General features: G+C 46.4%; 1 protein-coding gene across 1 annotated transcript; it reads left to right on the top strand.

Moving 5' to 3' along the window:
• Positions 1 to 8,183: 8,183 nt before the first annotated feature.
• On the top strand, positions 8,184 to 24,904 carry SHOX (SHOX homeobox). The gene is made up of 5 exons (XM_064646185.1): positions 8,184 to 8,824; positions 11,998 to 12,206; positions 16,527 to 16,584; positions 16,674 to 16,762; positions 18,218 to 24,904. Exons 1-5 carry the CDS (start codon positions 8,551 to 8,553, stop codon positions 18,461 to 18,463), a joined length of 876 nt encoding a protein of 291 aa, XP_064502255.1. The 5' UTR covers positions 8,184 to 8,550; the 3' UTR covers positions 18,464 to 24,904.
• Positions 24,905 to 25,135: the final 231 nt, after the last annotated feature.

Below are 25,135 nucleotides of genomic sequence, written 5' to 3'. Positions count from 1 at the left end.
CTGTGTTGTTGTGAAGGGCAGCTAAACTCAGACAAAGCTGAGGGTGTCTCAACCGGGTAAATATTCCTCCCACTGACAGGTTTGCTGATGTTGTTTCGCTTTGTAGAAAGTTGAGGATGTTTGCAGGAAAAGACCAGCCTTGCTGTGGGGCTCCCTGGTGACTCCAGGGAGCACTACTGGCTGCACCTCCTCATGCTGCCTGCCAGGGTGCTAGCCCACTGAGGGGGCCAGAGAATACAGCAGGGAATTTCATGCCAATGTTAATAAGGTAGAAAGCCAGTAACCCCTTCTTCCCCAAAGAGGAGAAGGAAAAGAGGAAGGGGAGAGGAGGAGATGTCAGGTTGTCCTCACCACCAACCTTTTAGTACCTCGTTTAGCAAGCACCTTAAAAACACATTGGACTGCTGTCATATAACTTGTTTGCACCACTTGCTTCTACCTAGAGCTACTGTTCCCCAGCTTCCCACCTCTCCAAGTCTCACCTACAATAATCCCTATCATAAGCACCTCTGCAGAACCCTCCTCTGTATAACACGGGGGAAAGCCCGGCCTGCTGCTGGCCATAGAATGTCTCCATTGTAGCCTCCTGCAGGCGCTGTATATAATCTTTCTCTGCCAATATGACCTGCCCCCCTCCCCCTCCTCAAAATAAAACGACTATTCTTTTCTACTTTAAGTAGATTTCGTGCAATAAAAAAAATTTTATTGCTTCCAGTAATTGGTATTTAATTTGTAGGCCTTTACAGCTTGCAAAGAACAGACTGCTTTAGCTGGAGAGCTGGTATGTGTGTGCACTATGTGGATTTTATTCCACTGGCACTTGCTCAGTTTACTAGTGTAAAACGATACAATTATGGTTTTGCAATCAGAAAGGCTGCAGATAAAGACCTGGAGAGATGTTATAAGGTCCTGGGTCCAATTTGAAGCAGCAGGCAAGACAACATAATTTTGGGGGGCTCTACCAGCCTCAGACATCAAAACTTGACTCCTGTTAAGTGTTTTCCATTTTACTGTCAAAGTATCAAAGGCTGTTATTTAAACCGAGAGTCTCTTAAAGTCGATTTTCTTTTTCTCTCCTTTTCCCCCACTGCTTTTATTCCCTTTAACTACCCCGATAAACGTGAGGTGAGGTAACCTGTGTAATGTTAGCCCCCTCATTCCCCACCTCACCGCACAGGGGCCACGAAGCCTTCCGCATCCCTTAATCCCTTTTTTTGGGGTGGAACCTCGCTCCGGCTGGCCCCGTTTCTTTCCGACGGCGGCCTGGCGGGGTGGAGCAGGGGTGTCTCTCTGTCCATCGAGGGCCGGAGCTGCGGGGGGCGGCAGCCGGGGCCGGGACCAGCTCCGCGAGGACCGGGGAGACGCAGCTCGACACTTCCTCGGGGGAGATGCCGCTGCGACACCCACCGATTGCCTCCCGCGGGTCGGGGCAGAGTTCAGCAGTAGCGACCGGCCTGCCCACCTCACCCACACCCAGCCTGCACAAGCGGGGACCGGGGGCGAGGAGCACGTCCACCCTCAGCCTCTCCTGGGCACAGCTACAAAGCCGCTGCCGCGGGCAGGGCAGCATCCCGCCCCGTCTGACACAGGGGGAGCGGGGACCGGCGGAGCTCCGGCCGGGCCGGCGGGAGGGGGAGGGGGGAGGGAGGGAGCGGAGCATCCCGCCGCTGTCGCTGGGCCGCGCCAGGCCGCGGAGTGGGGGGTCGCGGGACCTGTGTGTGGCTGTGCGTGGCTGTGCACGCACGGCCGTGCGGACGGACCCGTCTGTGTGCGGGTGCGTGAGTGTTCCCGCGAGTGCGCATTGCCCAGGTCCCCAGGGACCGACCGCCGGACGAGGCAAGCACGCGTGCCGTTTAAAAACACGCGTGTCGTTTCTAACGTGTTTTAGCTGTGCGGCCCCGGCAGAGCGAGGGTCGGATGGGGGCCCGGCGCAGCCCCGCGACCCCGGGGGGCTCCGGCGCCCACTCGAGAGAGAGCGCAGGCCTCCCGCTCTGCCCACGGCGGGGGGCGGCGAAGTAGGCAGGCGGGTGCTCTCGGACGTAGCTTATTATTATTTTAAAATATAGTTAAATTCACGGGCTTCTGCTTGCAATAAAATGGCAAATAAATTATTCCTTCCCTTGAGTATTAGACTACTATCTGATTGAAGATTACTCTGATGTTTCAACAATTTAATTCTGCTAAGAGAAGGGTGGGAGATAGCTGCGCCCTTAACAGAAAGAAAGAAAGAAAGAAAGAAAGAACAAACAAACAAATAAATAAATAAAGCCCTAAATAGTCTTCTGTAGGGAGGAAGTTAATATACTCAATTATTTTCTGAAAAAAGATCATAACATCTGGAAATTGATATCAAATGGTGTACAATCCCTGAGAGACGATAAAATTCCACTGTATAATATTTCCACTAGAAATCTTAATAATCCCATAAATCTTCCTTGTGAATTGGGAAAATGTAACAGTTCATTGAAATACTCATTGGGAAATAATTGAAAAAATGTAATAGTTCACTGAAATATTCGTGGGTTCTTTTCTTTCTTTGGTGCTGTTGCTAACTCTGTGCATGTGTGTAAATATTCCTACTTCGTTTTAAAGACATACACGGAATATTCCCTTGAGCGCTGCATACCATAAAAGAAAAATATGCCCTTTTGACTTATTAATCATTATTACAGAGTTCGAAATTGCAGCGTCCCTCGCACATTACTGGAGAAGGCAAACAATTCTCTCTGTGTGTATTTCGTGTTGCTAAATTCGGTACAAACTTTACAGATCTCAACTTTTTTTTCTTCTGAGTTTTTTTTCTTGTAGAGTCTTCCTATTCTGCTCGAATTATCCAGGGCAACTGAAATCAAGGGGACTACTCACACATTAGGCTGGCCCACTACATTGTAATTAATTACACACAAAGGCAATTGTTTATTGTAATTCACGCCGTGAATGTTTAATTTTCCAGAAGTAAAAGTAGATGAAGATTTGAACACGTCTAGGCTCCTTGTAATGAATATATGAGTAATTAATGTTTCTGGAAAGATCCAGCTTTATATATATATAACAAAATAATAATTGTGATAGAAGAGAGATTGAGCACACGTGTGAGCGCGTGTGTTTGCCTCTGCCTCGGTGTAGGAAAGAGGAGAGCATTTGTGTGTTTTTGTGCTGAATTAATGTATCCCTTTGGTTACGTTGCTAGAAATCGGAATAAAGACAATTAAGCCTTTAGCATTTCTGTCACACTCCATTAATTACTGTAGCCGCTGCTGTCCCGACCACTTCGTAACATATTCATCAGGTACGATACCCGTCCAGCAGTCTCAGACGGAGAAGTTGGCTATTGTTAGTTTAAACTATAGCCTTTCAAATGTTCTTTATTTTACTTCTCATACAAGATTGTTTTCCTCTTCTTTAAAAATGTTTTTCTAAAAATAAAACTCAACATAAATGTTTTAAGATTAGACTTGCAGGGCAACAGTTTAATTTTCACCATATGTTGCCACAGCGGTTTGTAGATTAAAAAAAAAAAATCTTTCCACTTAAACTACCAAAAAAAAAAATAAATCTAATATAAAAATGTATTCTTCCCAAAGCGTCTCCCTCCTGTGGGCCATTGTATGGCTCCCAAATAAATCTTTAAGGTTGAAAGAAAGCGGAAAAAAACAAAAGTACACTGATGACGGAAAAGCAAGTCCTGCCATGATAATGTCCTTTATTAATATTATAGATGTGTAGTATGCTGGATGGATCAATCATATCCATTCACAATCAGGATTAAGAGAGCCTATTTTAATGAAAATCTATTAGTCTCTCACTTGAGACATGGATGCTGCTTAAATCAATAAACAGCATAAAAGAATACGACACAGGTTTCTAAATTAAAAAAAAAATCCCATCTATGAAATGTGTTAAGACGTCTGTAAAATCCTGAAACCCTCGATCGATACTTATAAATATTTAATGTTTTTTTTTTAAACACAAATTGAAAACCATTAACACTGCATCCATTCTTATTATTAAAACAAATTGTCCTTGGAATTATGTGCTGTGGAAATGGAGCCAGATTGAAAGGGCATCCTCTGAAATATGTTTACTTGCTTTCATGTAAACCAATAAAAATCTGCAGGAGTCTGTAGCGTGAGCAGAAAGGTTTGATGTACAATGTCCATGATTACAGTCTCTGAATTAATCACGAGAGAGAGAGAGAGAGAGAGAGAGGGAGAGAGAGAGAGAGAGAGGGAGGGAGGGAGGGAGGGAAGGAGGAAGGGAGATGGAGAGAGAGGACTCAGTTATCTACTCAACAAAATCTTGCTCTTCGGGTCAGCACTTATTAAAGCGTGGATTAAAACGATGATTTTTCTGTTTGCTTGTTTACCCCATTTCGACCAAAATAAGCTAAAGCAGGGGAGGGTGGGAGGAAATCGGTTTCGCCCTACGTCATACCGTGAGTCAATGTACAAATGTAAATTCCTCTTATAAATATGAAATCCAATATTCTGCCTTGGAAGTGCTTAAAGCCTAATGCAACATTTAAACTAATTCATAATTATTCTTCTGGTATAATTCGCAGTAAAACCACAATGGTCAAGAGGTTCCTTTGAAAGAGGAATTAAAAAATATCACATGGATTGATACCCCGCTAAATAAACCCTCCTCTGCGGTCCGGACTGTCTCCTGCCAGGGTGCCTTGCTCGCAGATGCCCCCTCTCACGCGGAGAGGACGCAGTTAGGGGGCGGGCTCGGGTCTGCGCAGGGGAATCAGCCCCACAGGGGCGGCTGTGGGGCAAATGGAGAGAAGGGGAAGAAGTGGGGATGGACTAAACGAGACAACCCTCTTGTCAAGTTAGGAGCCCAAACAGGGCAGAAGGCTCCTGTCTGGTACGCCGGGGCAGTAGGGAGAGAGCAGGAGGATGATTTGGGGGCATGGAGCCCCGCAGGTGACCCTGCAGTCCGGGCTGCCGGTGCAACCCACAACAGGCCACTGATGGCCCATCCTGGAAGGGGGGACCGGGGAGAACGGAGTGGCTTCTGCCACGACAAAAGATTACCCAGGGTGCTACGCTGAGCCGGGGGCAGAGAGAAGCTCCGAGGGACGCTGGCGACTTTTTAGTTTTGCGACAGGGTCCCATCAGCTCCGTGCCTGCAAGGGAATGGGATTTGGACGGCAGTTCCTTCTTTCTTTCTCTCTCTCTCTCTCTCTCTCTCTCTCTCTCTTTCTCTCTCTCTCTCTCTCTCCTTCCCTTTATCCCTCCCTCCATCTCTCCTCTCCGGACCATTATCAGGAGCAGCAATAAGTGTAATTCCTTTCTGAACCCTCCGTCAAAGTTTGTAGTGAGGTCAAAATTGTTCCTCACTTTTCCCCTCACCGGCATCACCTTGCCCTAGGTCCCCGCAAGGCCCGGGGCTGCACGAAGAGGAGGGGGTCCCGGGGCTCTCTCCGCCTCCCGCCGCTCCCTGCCGCCCGCTGGGACGGGACGGGCCCGTCATCCCTCGCAGAGATCCTCGGTGCGCGGAGCGCGCAGTGGGGCCGTGCGCGCCCGCAGGGCTGCCCGCACTGCCGCGCCCTCTGCCGCCTGCCCCGCGGCTCTCCGCGGCGTGGGGCGGCGACCAGATCCCCCGAAGGGTTCAGATTTGCACCGCTTCTTCTTTTTCACTTTTTTATTTTTTTTTTTAATTTTTTCCCCCCTTATTTGTTTTACTTCTTTCCGTTTCCTTTCCCTTTCCGGTGCTTTGTTTTGCTTCTCGCTTTCGGAGTGAGTCAGAGGCAAGCTCCCCCCGGCTGCAAGGCTCCCCCAGGGTGGCCTCCCTGCTGCCGTCGAGGGCGGCCAGCGGCGGTGGCCCGCGGGCCACGGCGCAACTTGCGCGCCCGGTGGCTGCCCCGCGCCGAGCTGCGCCCCGAGGGTTGCGGAAAGCGGGGGGCAACCAGCCTTCCCTCCAGGCGGCTCCGCGCTGCCGGGAAGCAGGAGGGAGGCTTGGAGGGGGGGACAGGCAAACAGAGCTTTTTTTTCCCTCTGTCTGAGGAGGCTTGAATTTGTCGGAGGAGGCTTGGATTTCTGCCCCTGTCCTCGGAGGCAGGAGCCCTGGCGTTGGCAGGCGGGGCCGGGGGTCTCCGGGAGAAGCGCGGCCCCGCGCTCGCGTGGGCTGCAGGCGTGGGGCTGGGCACAGGGGGGAGCTGCGGGGAGGAGAACGGGACGGGGGCGAGAGGGAGGAAAGGGGAGATCCGGCGGACTTGGTGCAAACTCCGGCAGCTCGAGGAAGCCGAAGCACACCGTGCCACTGCGGGGCTGGGGACGCAGAGTCAGTAAATATTTATCCTTGTTTGCTGCTTGCTGCGAGGGCGGCAGAGGGAGGCTGGGCATGGTGGGGATCGGTGCTGGTCGACCCGAGGGCTGGGGAAAGTTTCCACGGCGGCGGCTCAGCCCCGGTACGGCGTCTCTCCCACGCGGGAGCGGTGCCCGTGCCCCCGCGTGTCCGTGACATCCTCGTACCACGCCACCAGCGTGTGCAACAAACCACCACGAGCCCTTATACACGCAAACTGCATGACAGAGTCACAAGCAGCGTGTCGTCCCGGGATTTTTCCTCAGCCATACGTTACTTCTCCATCTATCCTTTGCTTCTATTATTTATGTGGTGCCGTGTGATATACATTAGAGCCTCGGATTTGATTGGCGTTTGCGATGACAAGACCTGTTTGTTAAGTTGTAAGGCTTCCTCGGCTCCCTCACTTGTTAAACGAACTCTGGTGGAAGGATGCCACCGAGACACAACAATATAATAAATGTCAGGGATATCCGCAGTGCCGAGATCAAATGATCAATCCTTGTCCTCTAGATAATCATTTTAAATTCGCACAGGGGGAGATTGATTTTTTTTTTAAGCCCTTTATTAATTGCTTCCTCGATTATTATTTTTTCCACTCCTCCTGTGGAGGTGTTAACTCTGGTGCTGGGGGCACCTTTGGATTAATTAAACGTATTTTTAGTGTTTTAATGTTCTGCTAATTTTCAGAGCAGTCCCACACTCCCCCGGAAAAGAAACAATGGCCCCTTGCTCCAACAAGGAGCCTGCTTTGGTTGCGATTCAGAGCAGAGGGTGGCGTGATGATGGGCTCTGATTATCTCAAACTCGAGGAGAGAGGGAACAAGAAGGACATAAAAAGCCTAATGACCAGAAGACAAAATTCCACCAAATACCGAATAACCCTTCTCGTTAAAGCCCGAGGAGAGGAAATAGAAATAAATAACTGGAAAGTCGACTCCGCGTGGGGATCAAAAGGTGCGGAGAGGCGCTGGAAATGCCGGCGCTGTTATCTGGAGACGAATTTCAGGCAGCTATTCGAGCACACAGAATAATAATTATTCCAGGAGTACAACAGAAATAACTGCAGCCTACCAAGAACAAAGTGGGGAAATTATTACCAGTTTTATCTTAAATCCAGCAGGGTATGTTTCGTTGGGAAAAAAAAAAAAGAACGGTTTAGTGCTCTATTTGTCGTGTAAAAACTCCTATGATAACAAATTACCCTTCTGCTGCATGCAACTGGATAACGCTACATCCAAATGAACATTTTAGATTTTAATTTTCCCCTACAGTATCTTCAGATAACATAATAACAGTAAACAAGAAAACAGATCCTGCAATGTTTACACGCATCTGGAGAGAGCCCCTACCTATGGATACCCCCCACCCCTCCGGCTAAGCAACCCCCTCCAAATCCTCCGAACGCACCGACACGGATCTCCGAGGCACCTCGCAACTAGTTTAGCTGCAGCACACGTCCCCTTCCGCACACCCACTCACCCACCCTCAGCCAGAACAGGCAGCACTTTTAAAACAGCATTTTTGTTTCGCCGGTTATCTTAACCATTTAATTAAGAGAAATTAGCTAAATAGCAAATCAGGTAAAATTTCCAATGATTACAACAAATGCACATCTCCGGCGTTTTATTCATTACCTTTTTTATTGAACACTCATTTTCTTTTCCTCTTGACAGCGATACATTTAATTGCAGGAGCACAGTTATTTGATTAGCTATGGGTCCGTTTTTACTCACAGTGTTGCCACGCACAGGATGTCCTTACAATCAATTAAGTCTTCCTCGACTTTCATTTCTGCAACCCATTTACAGAATGCAGATACCTATTTTCATGTTTTCCTCTTCCCCCCTCCCTCGCTTTTATTCCTCTCTCCCCCTCTCTCTCTCCCCCTCTTTTCCGCTGCTGCCTCTTTGCCTCCCTAAATCAAGGTGCAAAGATGCCAAAGAGTGATGAAATGAAAAGAAAGCCAATTGCTGGACTGAGGTGGGGGAGATAGCTGCTCGGAGTCCGCCTGCGACTATGGAGCAGTCAGTAATTGCTGGAGACAGGGAGAGCTGGGGGTTGGGCTGAGGTAGCCATGTATAAATAGTGTGATCTCAAATTGAAAGGCATAAATAACAGCAGGAGTGATCTAACCCTATACAGCCCATCTTCTACGTGCAAAAACAGCGTGCAGAGGACGGCCACATCTCCGATTGAAAACAAGTGGATCTCTGTGGATAAGATCATCGGGCAGCCATGGAAGAACTTACGGCTTTTGTATCCAAATCTTTTGACCAGAAAAGCAAAGAGAGCAGCAGCGGCAGTGGCAGCAGCAACAAGAAGGAGACGATCACGTACAGGGAAGTTTTGGAGAGTGGGTTGGCTCGCTCTAGGGAGCTTGGAAACTCTGACTCTAACCTACAGGACATGACCGAGACCAGCAACCATTGCCCGGTGCATCTTTTCAAAGACCATGTAGAGAGCGACAAGGACAAACTGAAGGAGTTCAACACGGGCAGGACGGCGGAAGGTAAGACCGGGGCTGAGAGCCCTCGGCCCCGTGATTCCCGCCGGCAGCCCTGACCCCCTTCCCGGTCGTTCCTGACTTTCCACAGCGGGGGCGAATCGGTCACTGCGACCCCGGTCCCAGCCCCGGCGGGACGAGTGGGATCGCCTCCTGCATCCTACCTCCCTCCTCCGGCCACCTCCCTCCCGCAGCGGCGGGAACATATGCTTAGAAACACGTACTCCTGCATGCATAACGTGAGCGTATGCCGTGAAAAATAAGTAGCCATGAAAAATAAGTCACAACTTCGGTCCTGCCCCCCGCCAGCCCCTGTTCACATCCGAAATCGATCCGGTGAGTTAGGCGTTCACTCGCTTCGGGGAAGGGGGCAGCGCAGGACGTCAGACGTTTTTGTCTATCTGTATATTTTTGTACGAGGAAACCTTGTCCGGGGAGTTTCAATGCCTTAGGAGACCTGTTCTTCCTGCTTTCGGGCCGTCGGGATGCTGCTGCTGCTTTTAGGAGAAAGAGGGATGTAGAGAGGCTCTCCCTGAACATTTTGTCTTGTGTCGGTCAGCATATTCTACTCAAAGGCTCCGGCTGGAGAGGCCAAGGAAGAGAAGAGCCTGACTGTGGGGCAGCTGCCCGGGCCCGGTGATACAGAGCATCCCTGCGCCGAGAGCCACTATCGGGCCCGGCTGCCAAGGCCCTCGGTCCCCTGCCTCTCTTCTCACCTGTGCCAAAGCAGCACTGCACTCCAGAGGCAAAACGCCATTCCTTCTCTTAGCGAAAAGAAAATTAAATTAAAAAAATATATTTTTAAAGGAAGCCAGCTAAAAATCCCGCACAGGCTCGCAGGGGAAGGGGAGAATAAGAAGGAGAGGGGATTAGAAAGTTGAGAAAGTGTCTCTAGGCAAGTTAGACAGGTGGACCTGCCTGGGGAGCTACTGGCTACTTTGGGGTAATAAAACCCGGTTAATAGGTTGGGGAACAACAACCAGCCTTTCAGCTGTTTCCTACTGTTTGATCTTGTTTAATATAACATTGGGCGATTTAATTTACAGCCCAAACGTTTATTTAATATCCTATTCTTTTCTACCTCCCTCCCTAAACAGAGGAATGAGGTACAATCACATATCCGAGTACCCGTATTTCTGCAAAAGCCAGTACCACTCAGCACTGCTTATTTTTCTTCTCTGATCGAGAGACTGCAAAACGAGAGTGTTCAGTTTAGAGGAATCATTTGCGCAGGAGACGATTTTAAAAAATGAAAGCAGGGCATGCTTCAGGAAGAAAAAATAGAATGGGAACGAACAACAAAAAAAAGCGCCCCTCTTTCCCCCTTGAATCGAAATTCTGGCTTGTATGTTTAGCTAATCTAATCTACGGAGAGGGACTGGGGGTGGGGATGGAAGGGAGGAGTTGGAAAGAGCTGAGATGCTTGTGACAGTTTAAATTCATACCAGGTTTCAGTCTAATTTCAACTGATTCCGGCGTGTGATTTCAGTCCCACCGATATGCTAGTTAATATTTTATACCTATCACGGACATGCTGTAGCCTCGGAAAAGAGACAGCTTTTGAACGCGCCTGATTTCCCCTAGACATTTCCTGGGTTAGCACCCTCGTCTTTTCATAGGGATTCCCCTTACAGGAAAAGTGCGAACAAAACGCCATTAAAACCAACCAGCGAACACCCCCTTCACCGGAGGCCAGATCCTACCCAAAATTTTGTGGAGTCGGTATCAGCCCGGAGCCCGGAGGAACGATCACGGCCAGGGACAGTTTTCATTTTGGAAGTGAAAACGAGTGCTTCCTCTTGGGTCTGGTCTTACTTAAGCCCAGATGCAGTTCAGGATGCTCTATTACGTTTAATTAATTTACGATCTGCAGTTTATCATTTGCATTTTGGGATGCCCCTAAGTATATAGGTTAATATATGTGCATGCACACATTTTTGTGTGTATACAAATATATATATGTATATAATACATGTGTATTTGGTGAGAGAAAACGGATTTAATTCGGCATCGCGGATGCGACTCACACCCCCCCCCCCCCGGCTCCACACCACCCAGAAGTAAAGGCATGACAAAAGAGGTAGTGAGAGCAGGCTCGTCCCGGGACTGCCGGTACCTGCGCTGGATGCGTACCCGACGGGGCGCCCCAGGCAGGCAGGGGATCCCGGGGAACCGGTTCAGCCTATGGCAGGGTCCGTCACTCTTCCTCTTTTCGTTAGCCGGATTTAAAGGACGGACAGCTCTCTAGGGCTCCTGGCATGAAGGAAAGGGGGAAAAAAATTAGGAAATAATTTGCCAAAGCAAAAGAAATCCTCTTTCCCAAGACAAAAAAGGGGTACTGTTATACCCGCTGCCCCCTAGCCCTCCTCTCCTCTGCTCGGGACAAGCATGCACAGCGGCAGCCTCCGGTCGCAAACTCTCCCCGGGCCCCGCCGGACTCCATGAAGGTTGAGAGGGTTCCTGCTCTTTTGGAGAGGCTGAGGGTCACCTACGGCCCTTGATTGTGCTGCTCCGTGCAGGGCCGAGCAGGGGTTTCGAGTCGCTGGCAAGTATTTTGGGGTAAGGAGGGGTGATAAGAGGGAGATGGACGGACGGCCTCCGGCCCAAGAAAAGTTTATTTAACGAGGCGAATACTTTCACCATGGCTTTACCATGACAGCGGTGGGGAGCTTCTTGCATAACCCTCTTTACCTTGGGAAAAAACGTCGACGGAGAAGCCCTCTTCCCCCGCCTCTTCCCACCGCCTGGAGGTATCAGGGCGCCGGCGGTTTTCCTACCAACCCCTTCCCCGAACTGCCCGTGCCAACCGGCGGCGCGGCTTCCTCCTAACTCTGGAAAGAAAATAAAATTATATTTATCTCTATATTTTTTCTGAAGTGCTTCAGACGTGCAAGGCAGCGTGGCTCCCTTCCTCCCTCCGGCCCTCGGGTGAGGTGCCCCCTGCCCAGCGCGGAGCCTGCAGAGGGGCTCAGCCTGGCCTGGGGACCCCCAGCTCTGTCCCCAGCCCCTCTCGCCGCCCCGGGGCCGGCCCGGGGACCCCCGCCCGCTCGCCGGTTATCCCCGCAGGTTGTGCTAAGTTTGAGGACGAAGAGAGGGGAGGAGGGAAACCCTGTGTCAGAGAACTTCGGAGAAGTGTGAGGGGAGGTTAAATGTCGTTTTCCCCTTCTCCCTCCTGGCAGGTATCTACGAGTGCAAAGAGAAGAGGGAAGATGTGAAGTCAGAAGATGAAGATGGACAGACCAAGCTTAAACAAAGGAGGAGCAGAACCAATTTCACACTAGAGCAGCTGAATGAGCTGGAAAGACTTTTTGATGAGACTCACTATCCGGATGCCTTCATGAGGGAGGAACTAAGCCAGAGGCTGGGTCTCTCTGAAGCTAGGGTTCAGGTAAGAGAAAGGCTCTGTTCCTGGAAATGTCCTCACCTCACTTCCTAACTGCCAGAAGACCCTAGCACAGTGCCCCGCTTCCTGGAAAGCGGGGAGGTGAAGGCAGAGGCGACGTGTGACGGGGAAGCTGTTTGCAACTCCTCTGTACCTGTTCTGCCAAACAGTAATTACGCTCAGGGTATATCTGCCCGTGCCTTGAGTTTCCTAGGGAGTTGGTTTAACTTTCTTTTTTTTGGGGGGGGTGGGGGGGCGTGGGGAGGTTATGGTCATTGGGTGGTGATAGTGTTGACAAGTCTCTGATAACTGAACAACTGCATTTTTTTTTAATTATTTTTTTCCCTTGCAAACGTGCCATTAACTCTCCTTTAATCCTCACTTTCTTCCCTGCTTTTTATTTTATGGGGCCGTTATGAAAAAAAAAAAAAAAGGCCCAGAAAACAATCGCCGTGAATAAGGCTAGACGGTTTGGGTGCTGAGGGACGGGATTAGCCAGAGCCGGTGGAAAGGTGCCCGCTCTGATTCGCGCAGCAAGCCTATGAATGCATGGCACCCCATCTGGTGGAGGTTCCCCCTGTCCCTCCCATCCCGCTTCAGAGACAGCTAAATGCCAATTAGACTTCGAAATCTTGAAAATAGATCCGGGTGCTGCAGTTCTGGGGCCACCAGAGCCGTCTGTTTGGGTGGCTACACATCGATTATTTTAAATTCCATTTTCAGTTTGATGCAGAGGAAAAATACTGCCTCTTCCTCCAGTCCAAATAGGGAATGCTTCCACAAAACAGATGTACAGATATTATATTAAAAAAACCCAAACTCCCCCCCCCCAAAAAAAATCTAGAAATAATTAGTAAGATCAACCTGTGGCTCTCCGAGCAGGCAGAGAGCGGGAGAAACGTGAAGGAAATCTCTTCTTGGTTAAAATTCTTGCTTGACCTAACAGACACAAACCAAGCTCAAATGCAAGAAAAGGTCACCAAGGCAACCCCACCACTGAACAAAACGCCTTCACACTCTGGAGATAAGATATGCCCATGTATATATATGCCTATAGGTGTGGGTGGGTGGGTACACATAGGCACGGGTATGGCTCTATGGGCATAGGTGGAGGCCTCCATGCCCGATCTAACCCCCAGGGCACAGCGGGAAGTTAAGAAATATGGCCCCAAGCTGGAGTGGGGAGCAGGATCTCTTTGGCCTCCTCCTTAACCGTGGAAAGCAAACAGATAGTATACCATTCAGCCCGTCTTTGCCCGAGCAAGCCACCATCTCGCTCTAAACAACTGTCTCCTGGAGGCATGTCTTGAATTAAATGGAGTACCTAGGTTGTTTTCTTTTTTTTCTTTCTTTTTTTTTTTTTTTTCCCCCCGAAGGCTCTATTCTCCGCTCAGCTCGTGTGACTCTCAATACAAACCGAGCTGGGCGAGGGATGGTGCCGGGCATATGCCTGAGGAAGGACAGCTTGCAGGGGATATTGCAGGGGTTCAGGGTGCTTCTGGCCGACTTTCTCCTGGAAGATTGATCTAACCATACCATATAAATTAATGAAAAGATTAAACTTTTGCTGAAGGGGACATCAACTCTTATGTCATCTTCCCGGGTCTTCTTACTTGGGCTCTGTAATATCTTTCCAAGGCCTTGATGTACTGTTTCTATAAAAATAAATTACTTGTAATTGAATTCTGCACTCTTTCTTTCAAGTACTTTATTACTGAGGAGCACCTTAACTGGATGTTCATAGTTAGAGGAAAATTGGTGCTTCAAGTGCTTACAGATCTTAGCACAACAACAACAACAAAACAAAAAAAAATAATCAGGAAGAGATTATGAGAAATATAACTCCCCCGAATTTAATAATCTTATAAAAAGGGTTTTCATGGCTAAAAATAAAACTGTAAATGAAATAAAGAGTGAAAGAGGAAAAAATGGATAATTAATTAGGAAATAAGCAGAGTTGATATCCGTCAATAAATGGAAGCAGAAAAAAAAAGGGAGAAAAGGAAAAGGTGGGTTTTTTTCCAATACTTTCAGAATTGTTCTCTAATTCCTATCTGAACCTCTTGTCCCTTGCTGCTAAAGGATATAGTTTCAATTTAGTGTGGAAATTTGCTGTAAATAAATTGAAGCTCCTATGATAGCTAGTCCTTATTAACCTTTTATTTTTAGTGTTGTACTGGAAACTCATATCACCCAGCTGTCAGGGTTATAATTGAAAGTTATGAGACCATAGTGAGGAGCAGGCAGTAATTCAATTACAACAAATATCTTTGGGTTTATGGTGCAGGGCTAAATTAAATGTCATTATTCACTGTCTGTAATGGAAATCAAAAGGAAATCAGATTAGAGCATTTGTGAAAGAAATCACTGAGTGATCCTTAATGAAGAAATAACTGTCTAAAACAGTGTACTGTGCTTTACTTAGCATATTCATGACTAATTGGAATTGATCGCGAATCACACCAAGCCTGATTTATTATCGCTTAACGCAGTGGCTAATTCATCACTTTTATTCTTCATAACCTTATTTTTTCGTAGCTGAAGGGAAAGGGCACTTCGTTTTCCAGATTTAAATGTAATTTCGGTTTGAAAGATGTTATGATTTGCAAGAGAAGTTGTTTAAACGCTGCTTAAATTCCTTCTGACAATTTACACTGCTTTGGCGAGGCGGGGGGGCGGGGGGAACACACACAAGGAGATTTCCTGCAAGGATTTACAACCGTAAAAAAATGTATTATTGTCGCCACAGCTTGATAATATTTTGCATGCTCATATTTAAATATATGTATGTATATAAATCCCTAACGGTCCGGTTAAAAGGAGAATCGATGCGTCTTGTTGATATTTGCGTATTGCTGGTAGGGAAAAATAAGCTTGTGCCGCGCTGTGCTGTACAGGGCAGCGATGCGGCAGTGATGCCCGGTTAGCGCGGGGAGGGCTGCGCTGGCGACAGCCGTCAGGGATCGGGACCGGTGGATGAGTCGGTCTGTCCGTCCATTGGTCTGCCCGCAGCCGCGGCGCTCCACAGTCGCTCACTGTGCGCTCCCCGCACGGACACCCTAGGCAGGAAGAATGGCGCTCTAAATCAGAGAAGGCCAATTCCTACTTAAGAAAATCACTGAGGTACCCGAGGTAATTAATGCCTTCGGAAGCCTTTCTTTGCACTAATTACTCCGTTGTAAATGACCATCATTAAGGCAATTGAAGAAAGCTTGAAGGGAAAATTTGATGTAGGAAGTGCAGTTAGTATTAATTAACCGTATGATCTCTTGGCAAATGCAAGAACATCAAAGGGTGTAGGTGTTTACTTAGCTACAAGATTTTATCAGCGGTGAAAGTCAATGTTTGTCCATATTCGGTAGTTTTGGTGTAGAGACAAGGGTCCGCAAAACATTTTGGTTGGTGCCTCTGACGATGCTTTGGGGAGAGCTGCTAACCAAGCAGTGCAGAAGGGGAAAAGTAATGAAGGTCTGAAATGCCCCTGGAAAAGAGGAGCGGGAGGCGCAGTGGCAACTGCAAGTTCTGCGCTTGTTTGAGCGAGAACGACTGGAATTGGGGCAGGATTATCGGATTACAGGCGTTTCTCGCTTAGGGACATAAGCCCTTTACATCGCAGCCTGCAAAAGATGCTGCTCTTGTCTGTCAAGAAGTCAGCAGTAGCGAATTTTGTTTTCTTTTAACATTCGGAGAATGGGGAATGATTCGGACCCTTTTGTGCAAACTCATAGTGTCTCACATCTTGGCGGAGATCATCCATTCCAAGCCCAGCTCAGGAGAGAGCAGGAGGTCCGGTCTCTTAGGGGCCAGACCCTAGAGTCTGACCTTGTCCACGCTGGCAGTTCCCCGGGGTGATTAAGGTGTGACTAGGAAGGGAGCGAGGGTCCCACCCGTCCTGCGTGTGGTCTCATTTTCAGTGTTAGTGGGAGCGGCCCCTCGCTCCAGACGGGTGGCACAAAGACCGCCACTGGCCGTCCAGGGGACACGGGGGCCTCCGAGATTCGATGCCGAGCGGCCGGCTCCCGGTCTGCCCGGCTGCGAGGGTGCTTCCCAACTCCTAGGTTCCGCTGAGAAACCGTGGGATCAGGGACCGCCCCCCCATCCCTGGCCCCCGAACAGCCCCACTGCAGCACTCAGAGGGGTTCACTACACCTGGGACCGAGCTCTCCCCCTCGGCTGCTCCCGAGGAGAGACCTCAGTAAAGTTGTGCGGAGCCACTCGCCTCGCCTCTCCAACCCTAGCCCCTGGGATAATGCTCCCTTAGCAGCTTCCTAAGCCACCTCCATTTTTGGTTGTTGTTTTGGTTTTGTTTGCATTTTCTTTTCACAGGTATGGTTCCAGAACAGGAGAGCAAAGTGCCGAAAGCAGGAAAACCAGATGCACAAAGGTGGGTTAGGGGTGTGGGCCTGCCAGGAGGGGTCGGCCGCGGATCCTGGGGCGCCTTCGTTGCTCACCCGGTCCTGTTTCTCCCCGCAGGTGTGATCCTGGGAACCGCCAGCCATTTAGACGCCTGCAGAGTAGCCCCTTATGTGAATATGGGAGCCCTGAGGATGCCTTTCCAACAGGTAGTTAGCTTCGGTTTTATTTTACTTTTCCCCAGCAAGCTCTGACCCTCTTTCGTTTGCACGGGAGTAAGCCGGACACGTTTACAAGTGCCATTTATATAGAAGTTGGCACGTATTTAAAACAGGCTGTAAAACTTGGTGAAGGAGCCTCCGCCCGGCTTTCGGGAGCTCAGCGCCCCTCGGGACTGGGTAGGAGGCCGAGCGCGGGGGTCCCGCAGCCCCAGGAGGCGCCGCTGGTGCTCAGGGCCCCTCGGCTGCGATGTGATGAGCTGGTACACGGCCCCAGGGCCGCCCGCACACCGAACTGGCCTCCCGGGGTGCATCGCCTTCCTGGGGCGGGAAGCGCCCGGGCAAGCCCGCCCGCACTCTGCGGGGATGGACCGGCTCGGTCCCGAGCCGTCCAGGGGGCTTCGGTCTCCGCCTAGAGCCAGATAGCGCTGCGGGAGAAGGGTCTTCCACCCGATGCGCGAAACCATCAGGGAGAAAAACTATGCGGACCCTTGCGCTGTCGTTCTCCTCTTCAGTCAGTCCCAGGAGGGCTGTTGAGATCTGCCCTCTTCCCGTGGACGAGGCCGCCCCGGAGTTGGGGAGGCTGCTCCCAGATGCTCTGCCAGTGGATGGTCAGCTGGAACAGGGGCGGGGGGAGCGCAGGTACCGACGCCACTGCAGGGCCCAGGTCCATGTCCCAGTGAGGTGCAGCACCCCAGGGAAGGCCGCTGGGGAAAACCGGGCAGAGGGAGATGAAATTCCGTCCCGCCTCTAGCCCCTTGTAACTCTCCCTTTTTTTTTTTTTCTTTTTTTTTTTTTTGGTCAATTAATCGGGAAATTGATTTTTTCCCAGCCCAAAGGGACTCTCCACCACCTTCTCCGTCTCAGAGACACGTGGAGCTGACAGATTAATTGTATTGATTTTTAAAAGGCATATTTGGACGAAAATAATTAAATACATAAATAAACTCTCCCCCATTCCTCCTCGAACCTACCCGGAGCTGAAATCTCTCAGTCAACCCAATGTGTTTGTGTAGGTCGAGAAAGCTCCAAAGCAAACACCAGTCGGGTATAGAAGGGACCCATGGCCAAGGAGTTTTAGCAAGGTATAAATAAACATCCTTGGAAAAAAAAAAAAGCCTGAAAAAAAAAAAAAATTAGTTATTTAACACTTGTTGGCGCCCATGCGTTGGGCCGCATACTTACTATTTATTTATTTATTTATTCATTTATTTAAAGTCATGAGCAGGAGGGTTAAGCGTCTCTCTGGGCCCCTGGTTGAGTGCGGAGCGGAGGTTTATCGTCCTGACTGCGGGGGGGCTCCGCTCACAAGTTGATCTTTTCAGTCGCCGGGCTCCCCAGAAGGGTCGGGACGGGGGAGGTGGGGTGGGATGGGGCGGGGGGGCTGCGTGCCCGTTTCCATGGCCTCGGGGCTCACGCCGTGTCTCTGTCGCCGCCGCCGCCCAGGTCCAGGCGCAGCTGCAGCTGGAGGGCGTGGCCCACGCGCACCCGCACCTGCACCCGCACCTGGCGGCCCACGCGCCCTACCTGATGTTCCCGCCGCCGCCCTTCGGGCTGCCCATCGCCTCCCTGGCGGAGTCCGCCTCCGCCGCCGCCGTGGTGGCCGCTGCCGCCAAGAGCAACAGCAAGAACTCCAGCATCGCCGACCTGAGGCTGAAGGCCCGGAAGCACGCCGAGGCCCTGGGGCTCTGACACGCTTCACCCGAGCCCCTCCCCCCACACCCCGCCCCAGGTGCCCGCGGCGGGCGTGTGTGTGACCCGCACGGACCGCCGCTCTGACCCCCCCGCTCCTCATCATACTCCTCCTCCTCCCCGGCCGCAGGGCGAGCAGCGAGCGCTCCGGCCTCCCTGCCGCCTTCTCTTTCTTATTTTGTTTTTTTTTTATTTGTTTGTTTCTTCCCCCTTCCCCGAGGTCTGCGAGCGCTCGGCGGCTGCACCCTCCAGCCGCTTTCCTCGCCCGCTCGCCCCCAGGGACTCGGCGGCCGCGGACGTGCCGCGTGGCGCGGTGGGGACGCTCCGCGGACACATCCACACACACACGCGCAGCAAACACGCACCCACGAGTCAGAGACTCCTCGGAGGACAAAGTAGGTGGGAGGAGAGAGAAAACAAAGTTTAAACAAATTGACAAAAAGAGAAAAGGAAAAAAAAAAAAGAAAGGAAACGATCTCTAAATTATGTTAATCTGTGAACATTGGGGACACTTTGGATTTTTGACCCTGGCAAAAGTGATCGCTCCGGCATAACGTCATCTGCTGCTGTCAGTTTTGCTACCTTGTGCATGTGTCAAACTAAACACGTTTTGAAGATCAGAAATATATTAGAACGAAACTAAACAAAACAAATAGTAATAATAATAAATAATAAATCCTTGGGGCTGGTCTCCATTAAAGATGACATTTCTTTGTTGCCAACAGTATTATTTCACTGCCATGAATCTCTTCCATCACTGAGGAGCTGCTGCTGCAGAACTGGTTTGAATTTAAATGTGGAATTTCAGATCTGAGGCAAGGCAGGTTTTTTTTTCTTTCTTTTTTTTTTTTTTTTTTACTTATTTTCTTTCCTAAAAAAAAAAAAAAAAGCAGCAATAACAAAAAAAAAAGCGTGTCTCAAATGTCTGTGTCCTTTGAAAGGAGAAAAAGAGAGAGACTAGAAGTTATTAATTGTTAGTGATAACTTGAAAAATGGGAACAATAAGAAATGCACCTGTTTTGCCAGAATCACCTGAACTCAGAGATGCATTGAGCCATGGAAAGAGGTCAGATTTTCAATATTTTTTTCCAAATGCCTGGATCTTTGAATCACAATCTTACTGTTTTAGAGGATGTAGAAAGAATGAATTATACAAAAAAGATGGACATATCGTTTTAAGACATAATACTGATGCAGCATTAATTTTAGTGAAATGCAATTAGGTGCAGTAAAGTGCAATACTGTAAATATTATAGATTAAAAAAAATAGCCGTACTTATTCTGTTAATAACCGATTCTGCAAGAAGCGTAACTTAAATCCTTTATGGTCAGACTGGTGCATTGCAGCTCTTTGCCAAAATGACAGTCTGAATCTTCTATGAATGGATAAAGCTGCTTGTATCACATATGGGAAAAGGTAGATGCCATGACTTCTAGTCAAATTAATGTGCCATATTTTTGGGAAACAGGATGAAAAGACTATGTGACATTTTCACAATAATTTTAATTAAAAAAACTCCCCAACAACAAAATCAAACAAACTAAAACAACCCATAGAAGTGTTTTGTAGAAGCGGACAAGTTCAATAGTTGGCCATTTTAATTTTTGCCTGTGATTTAGATGCCAAGTATTAAGCTAATGCTTAAGCAAAGTAACTACGATAAATCCAGCAAGACTGGGGAGCAGGGAAATTCTTTAAATTATATTACCAAAGTGTCTGAGTTTACTGACCCCACTTCCCAGTTTTACTTTTTATGTTATTGACTTCTAATTAGGTTTGGGGGTTTTTTAAATTTTTGTTTGAGAGGAGAGAAGAAGGTACAAATATTGGTTTTGTCTTCATCTAAAAAGCTATTTTTTGCCTTTGTTACCAAGGTCTGCGTTGATGGAAGGTTATCCTCTCAATAGTACCATTATTAGGCCTGCTTTTTATGTATTGTTTAGCAATCCATTGCTAGTTTTGGCTTTTGCTGATATTTATAAAATCCAAATATTATCATAGGACAAAAATTCATGCTTAGGATAATTTTAGACACTTTTCTTCTTCTTAATTTGGTTTTTTTGTTTCTCCCTCAAATTCCGATATTTTCTAGCAATCAAAGTTTCTGCAATGTCAAAGTTGTGCCATTTCTCTTCTACTTACTACATGATAAGTAGTTATATTTTTGATTTGCTAGGCCTGATAAATGTTGCCTGCCTTTTTTACCTCTCTGTAAAAGCCTAGCACCTTTTTAAAGCAAGGCTAAAATATTAAGGTAGCATTACTTCTTGCTGAGAAATACAGACCAAATCTCAGGCAATTAAGAAATTTTTTTTTGAAATAAAACATTACCTAGAAAATAAAATGTTATTCATGATGACGTATGAATTTCTGGCTAAAATGAGAAATATTTGGAGTGGTTCCAGCACTTCTAAAATGCAGATCTGAAAAATAATAAACATAACTACAGAGATGGTTTAGGCTATAGTAAGTAACCTGTTGTACTGGTACCCACAGCATTCAAGGAGAATTAGATTCACAGTGTTAAAGTATAGAGCTTTTGATTGAGTAAGGGCTGCTTGTTATCTGTACCTGTGATCTAATCATTACCATTTCAGATCCTCTTTTGAGACCTTAAAAGAAGCTTACGTGATTTTTTCCAGTCCTGTGCTGGACTTTCACAAAGGAGGGATTTTCAACCTTGAATAATTCCACAGAATGAAGTGGTTGAAAGTGCAGGCTTGGGACCTGAATCTTCTCAGATATCTGCGTGAGGCTGAGAAGTGTTACCAATCTCACAGTCTTACAGGATGCACATGCAGTATGCATCCACCTTGTATGGGAAGGAATAACTTTTCCACCTTTACTGTTTTACTAGGTACAAACACAGCAAAAAATGCTTGTAGATTTGTCTCAGAATTTTTGGTTCTTTCTTGTATTCAAAAAAGAGTGGAAACATGAATACAATTCCCTGCTAAGATGAAACAAGGCTGGTAGGGTAGCATACATCTTTCCAGAATGAAATATTCTTATAGTTTTTTCTGATTGCTTTCAATGAATGTCTCAAGGACATTCTTGCTCTTTACACAGAAGAGAAGAAGGTGGCAAGATTTATCAGCTTAGCCTGTTTTGAAGGAGGTACCAGAGATTGGCCTGGGGAGAGGGGCAGGGTGTTGCTGTGAATCTACCAAGGTGTTTCATGCTGCTCTTGCATTTCATTTAGCATGAAAGGAAATGAAAAGGTGCACTATGTAAGGGTTGTCACTGAAACCAGTTCTGCTTTGCTTATTTCTTGAATGGGCTGATTTCATCAGTGGTGGCATAAAAGCTTTGTTTTTGATGATGCACATAGGTGGTCTTCTCTTCTTGTCATCCTTACATCATTGGGAAGAAATGAGGCATCCTATCTTGGCTACTGTGTACTGGACTGTACTTTTCTCTAAGTGTAAGTCACTGTGGCTCCATTCACCATGTGGAACTCCAGTGATCATACAAGTTGAGATTCTGGACCAAAGCATCTACTCCATCTCTGTTAATGTGGTGTCTCTCTTTTGTTTGTTAGTTTATTGTTTAATTATTTTTCTTAAGTAGGTTGGAGATTGAAGACAACATAATAATGGTCCTGAGGTGCTTATTAAAGTTTAAAAGTATTGTAATCGTTTTAGATTCTCAGGCATGCCAAGCCTCATTTATTGTCTGCCATCGTCCAGCCTGATCCTTGTGTAATCTTTCATTTGAGAAGAGTGAGATTTCCAAGATCATCAGAACAGCAGCCACTGAGCAGAGTTTCCTTGGAGGAGGCCCTCATTTAGTGTATGTGGATTGGTAAAGAACCTTTCTCAAAAGTTCTGTCTGGTATTTGAAAAATAACTTGAATGAATGCCAAATGAAAAATGCTGTTTATAAACAAGTCTATAAAAAAGGCTTCATGCATTGAGTGGACCCCTTTATAATGGAAAAAATACATTCTGGTTTTTTTTTTTTTTGAAACTGTCACATGAGCTTAAACACTTCATTTATTTGTATCAAAATAGCAAATTGACTCCATGGCTCATTTTTATTGACTTGGAAACATGTGAAAAAAATTATACTGAAAGTTTTTTTGCTTAGTAGGGTCATATAGATGTAGTGACATTTTGGTTAATATCATAATACTTAGCACTTATATAATGTTTATTTGCAAAGCACTGTATAAATGTCTATTATTTAATCCTCACCCATTATGAGCTAGGTAAGAATTATTATCCCCATTTTTTAAGAAATTAAAGCATATAAATCAAGGGCCAGGTTCCATCACCTTTTGTCAGCACTGAGTATTATTACTTTTGTTTTTGTAATGTAGGAACATCCCCCAGATCACAATCTGACATGAACTTTGTGGTGGTAGACAACTTTCTATGTAGCAGAGGCCCTGCTCCTAGAAATTTAAACTCTGACTTCAGGCAAGTCTCAAATGGCACATTTGAGACTTTGTTTTGGAGTGGCAGAATTTGCCCATGAGTTATTTCCACAGAACATGTAGTTACTGCCCAACGCTCTGACCCCATATGTCAGTGGGAATTTGGTTTATGGCTCAGTGGGGCTGAGTTGTTTCAGTGTTAAGGCTGCAACCAAATTTCTGAGTTCCCAACAGCATGCACGAATTGCTTGGAAACCCTGATTTCCAACTTCCCCTACTATAAATTTTTCACACAGACCAAATGTACAGATGTCAATTCTTTGCATGCTTTATCTGCTATGTCTTTTAGTCCTATGTTTGCCTATAAAATAATAATAAGACATGATTTTGAATTGACATAACATTGACACATTGGGACTGTTGAGTCAAATAAAACAGAGATGTAGTCTGACGAAAGTCCAAGTCCCTAAGGTAAAGCCAGAATATGGATTCTTTTTTTTAAAATTGGTGACAAAAAAATACGCATGTTTCTGCTTGTTTAAATGTACTAGGCAAAATAATTTTTTTATTATTAAAAAGATAATATTAGTTTTTGGAGACAGTATTGATTTGGCAGGATTTTTTTCCCCTTCGTTTAAGGAAAACTTTCAAAGTATAGGAAGAATAGATTACACATATTTCTTATAAATGTGCTTATTTTTGTAATATCTAATATCTAATTATTCAGATGATGTCCTTGTAATTGCTAATTGTACTCAACTCTACCAAGTGCGCACAACCAATATGGTTGGAAATTTTTTGTGTTCCTGGTTAAAATGGATGGTTGAAATGCCCCGCTTCTCATCTGGAAGCAACCTACTCACTCTCTTATGTCATTTCCTTTCCCCCATGTGATAGAATTTCCATGGCAAACGAGTTTCCAAACAGCTGTGAATAACATGGCAACAGCTTCTCATTTGGTCACTTGAAAGTCTCTACTGGTTGCAGCAAGATGTGGTAGGACTGAAGAAGGCCTGGTATTGCTTGGAAACTGAAAAAAATCTAAAAGAAATGTGGTATGCTACAGAATGTGATCTCCTCTTCTTAAGAGATGAATAGAGCCTTCTGCTTTATGACTCATGTTTTTTATAAAATGGCATCTTTTAAGTCACATCTTTAAAGGGTACAACATGGGTCCTGTCCAAAGTTGTGACCAATATTATATTGGTTATTTTTGCTAGTTGGCCTTTCTAGCCAGGTCAGTCGAAGGCCATAGGCTTTGGAGTTTGAGGCATTCTTCAAGAGGGATATGATACAAAATATCCCTCAAATTTTGTCTGTTACACAGATTTGATGCTAAAAGTCGGTGCCTAATTTTAGTAAATCAGCCTAGAAATTTGCTGATTTCCAGTAAATAATTCAAACTTGATGCAGTTCATACACCTTATTTTGAAAATTGATATTTAACTAAAATCAGTTGAAGAATGTAGAAAATATCAGATTTTGAAGCTGAAGATATTTATTGAAAGGCAATACTTTCATGAATCTAGGCTTATGGTATGTGTTAATTACATCAAAGACAGGCAAATATCTCTATTTGTTTGTATTAATGTATGTCGATGTTTTATTTATTTTTGTTTGAAAATTTCTAAATGTGTATTATTTTAATTATGTTGAGTGTAAATTTGACAATGCTTTGCATTTATTTTTATATTTTAAAAACCTGTTGCTTTTGCGAAAATATGAGCAGCCAGTGTGATTTGCAGTACCAGAGCATTATTTTGGTTATATACACACAGTGTGTCTGAGTTTACAGACATTTCAGGGATTGCTAAAATGAAACAAACAAAAAAATCTCCAAAATCAACTCATCTTAAAAGTTTGTAACCCCTTTTTTTTGTGGCAAAAGAGAAAAAAGAACAAGCAAACAACTTTTTTTTAGATTTCAATTATGCCAGCATGCTCCTACATGAATTCACCAGACATGTTGAGTTTCATTTTTGGAGTGTATTATGTTGAATCACATGATATGAATGTACATCTTGTAACAGTGAGATATGAATAAACTTATAAATATTTGTAACCATGTGTTAACGGATACACAGAATAACTACTACCGAAGGGAATAAGAGTAACAAGGCATTTCTCCATGTTAAAGCAAAGCTTTTTCTTCTCTATTTAATGCTTTTTCTTTTTCAAGCACTTTACTCACTTTTTCCTTGCAAAGAGTCAAAGTCGTGCATCTTACTCTGCAGTCATTTAATTTCACTTACAGTTCTCTCATTGGCTTTTATGTAAGTTGTGCAGAGTAAGT

This window comes from Pseudopipra pipra, chromosome 2 (assembly GCF_036250125.1).
Source record: "Pseudopipra pipra isolate bDixPip1 chromosome 2, bDixPip1.hap1, whole genome shotgun sequence".
Lineage (NCBI taxonomy): Eukaryota > Metazoa > Chordata > Aves > Passeriformes > Pipridae > Pseudopipra > Pseudopipra pipra.
Note: the sequence above shows the minus strand (reverse complement) of the source record. Positions and strands in the feature narration are given on the sequence as shown.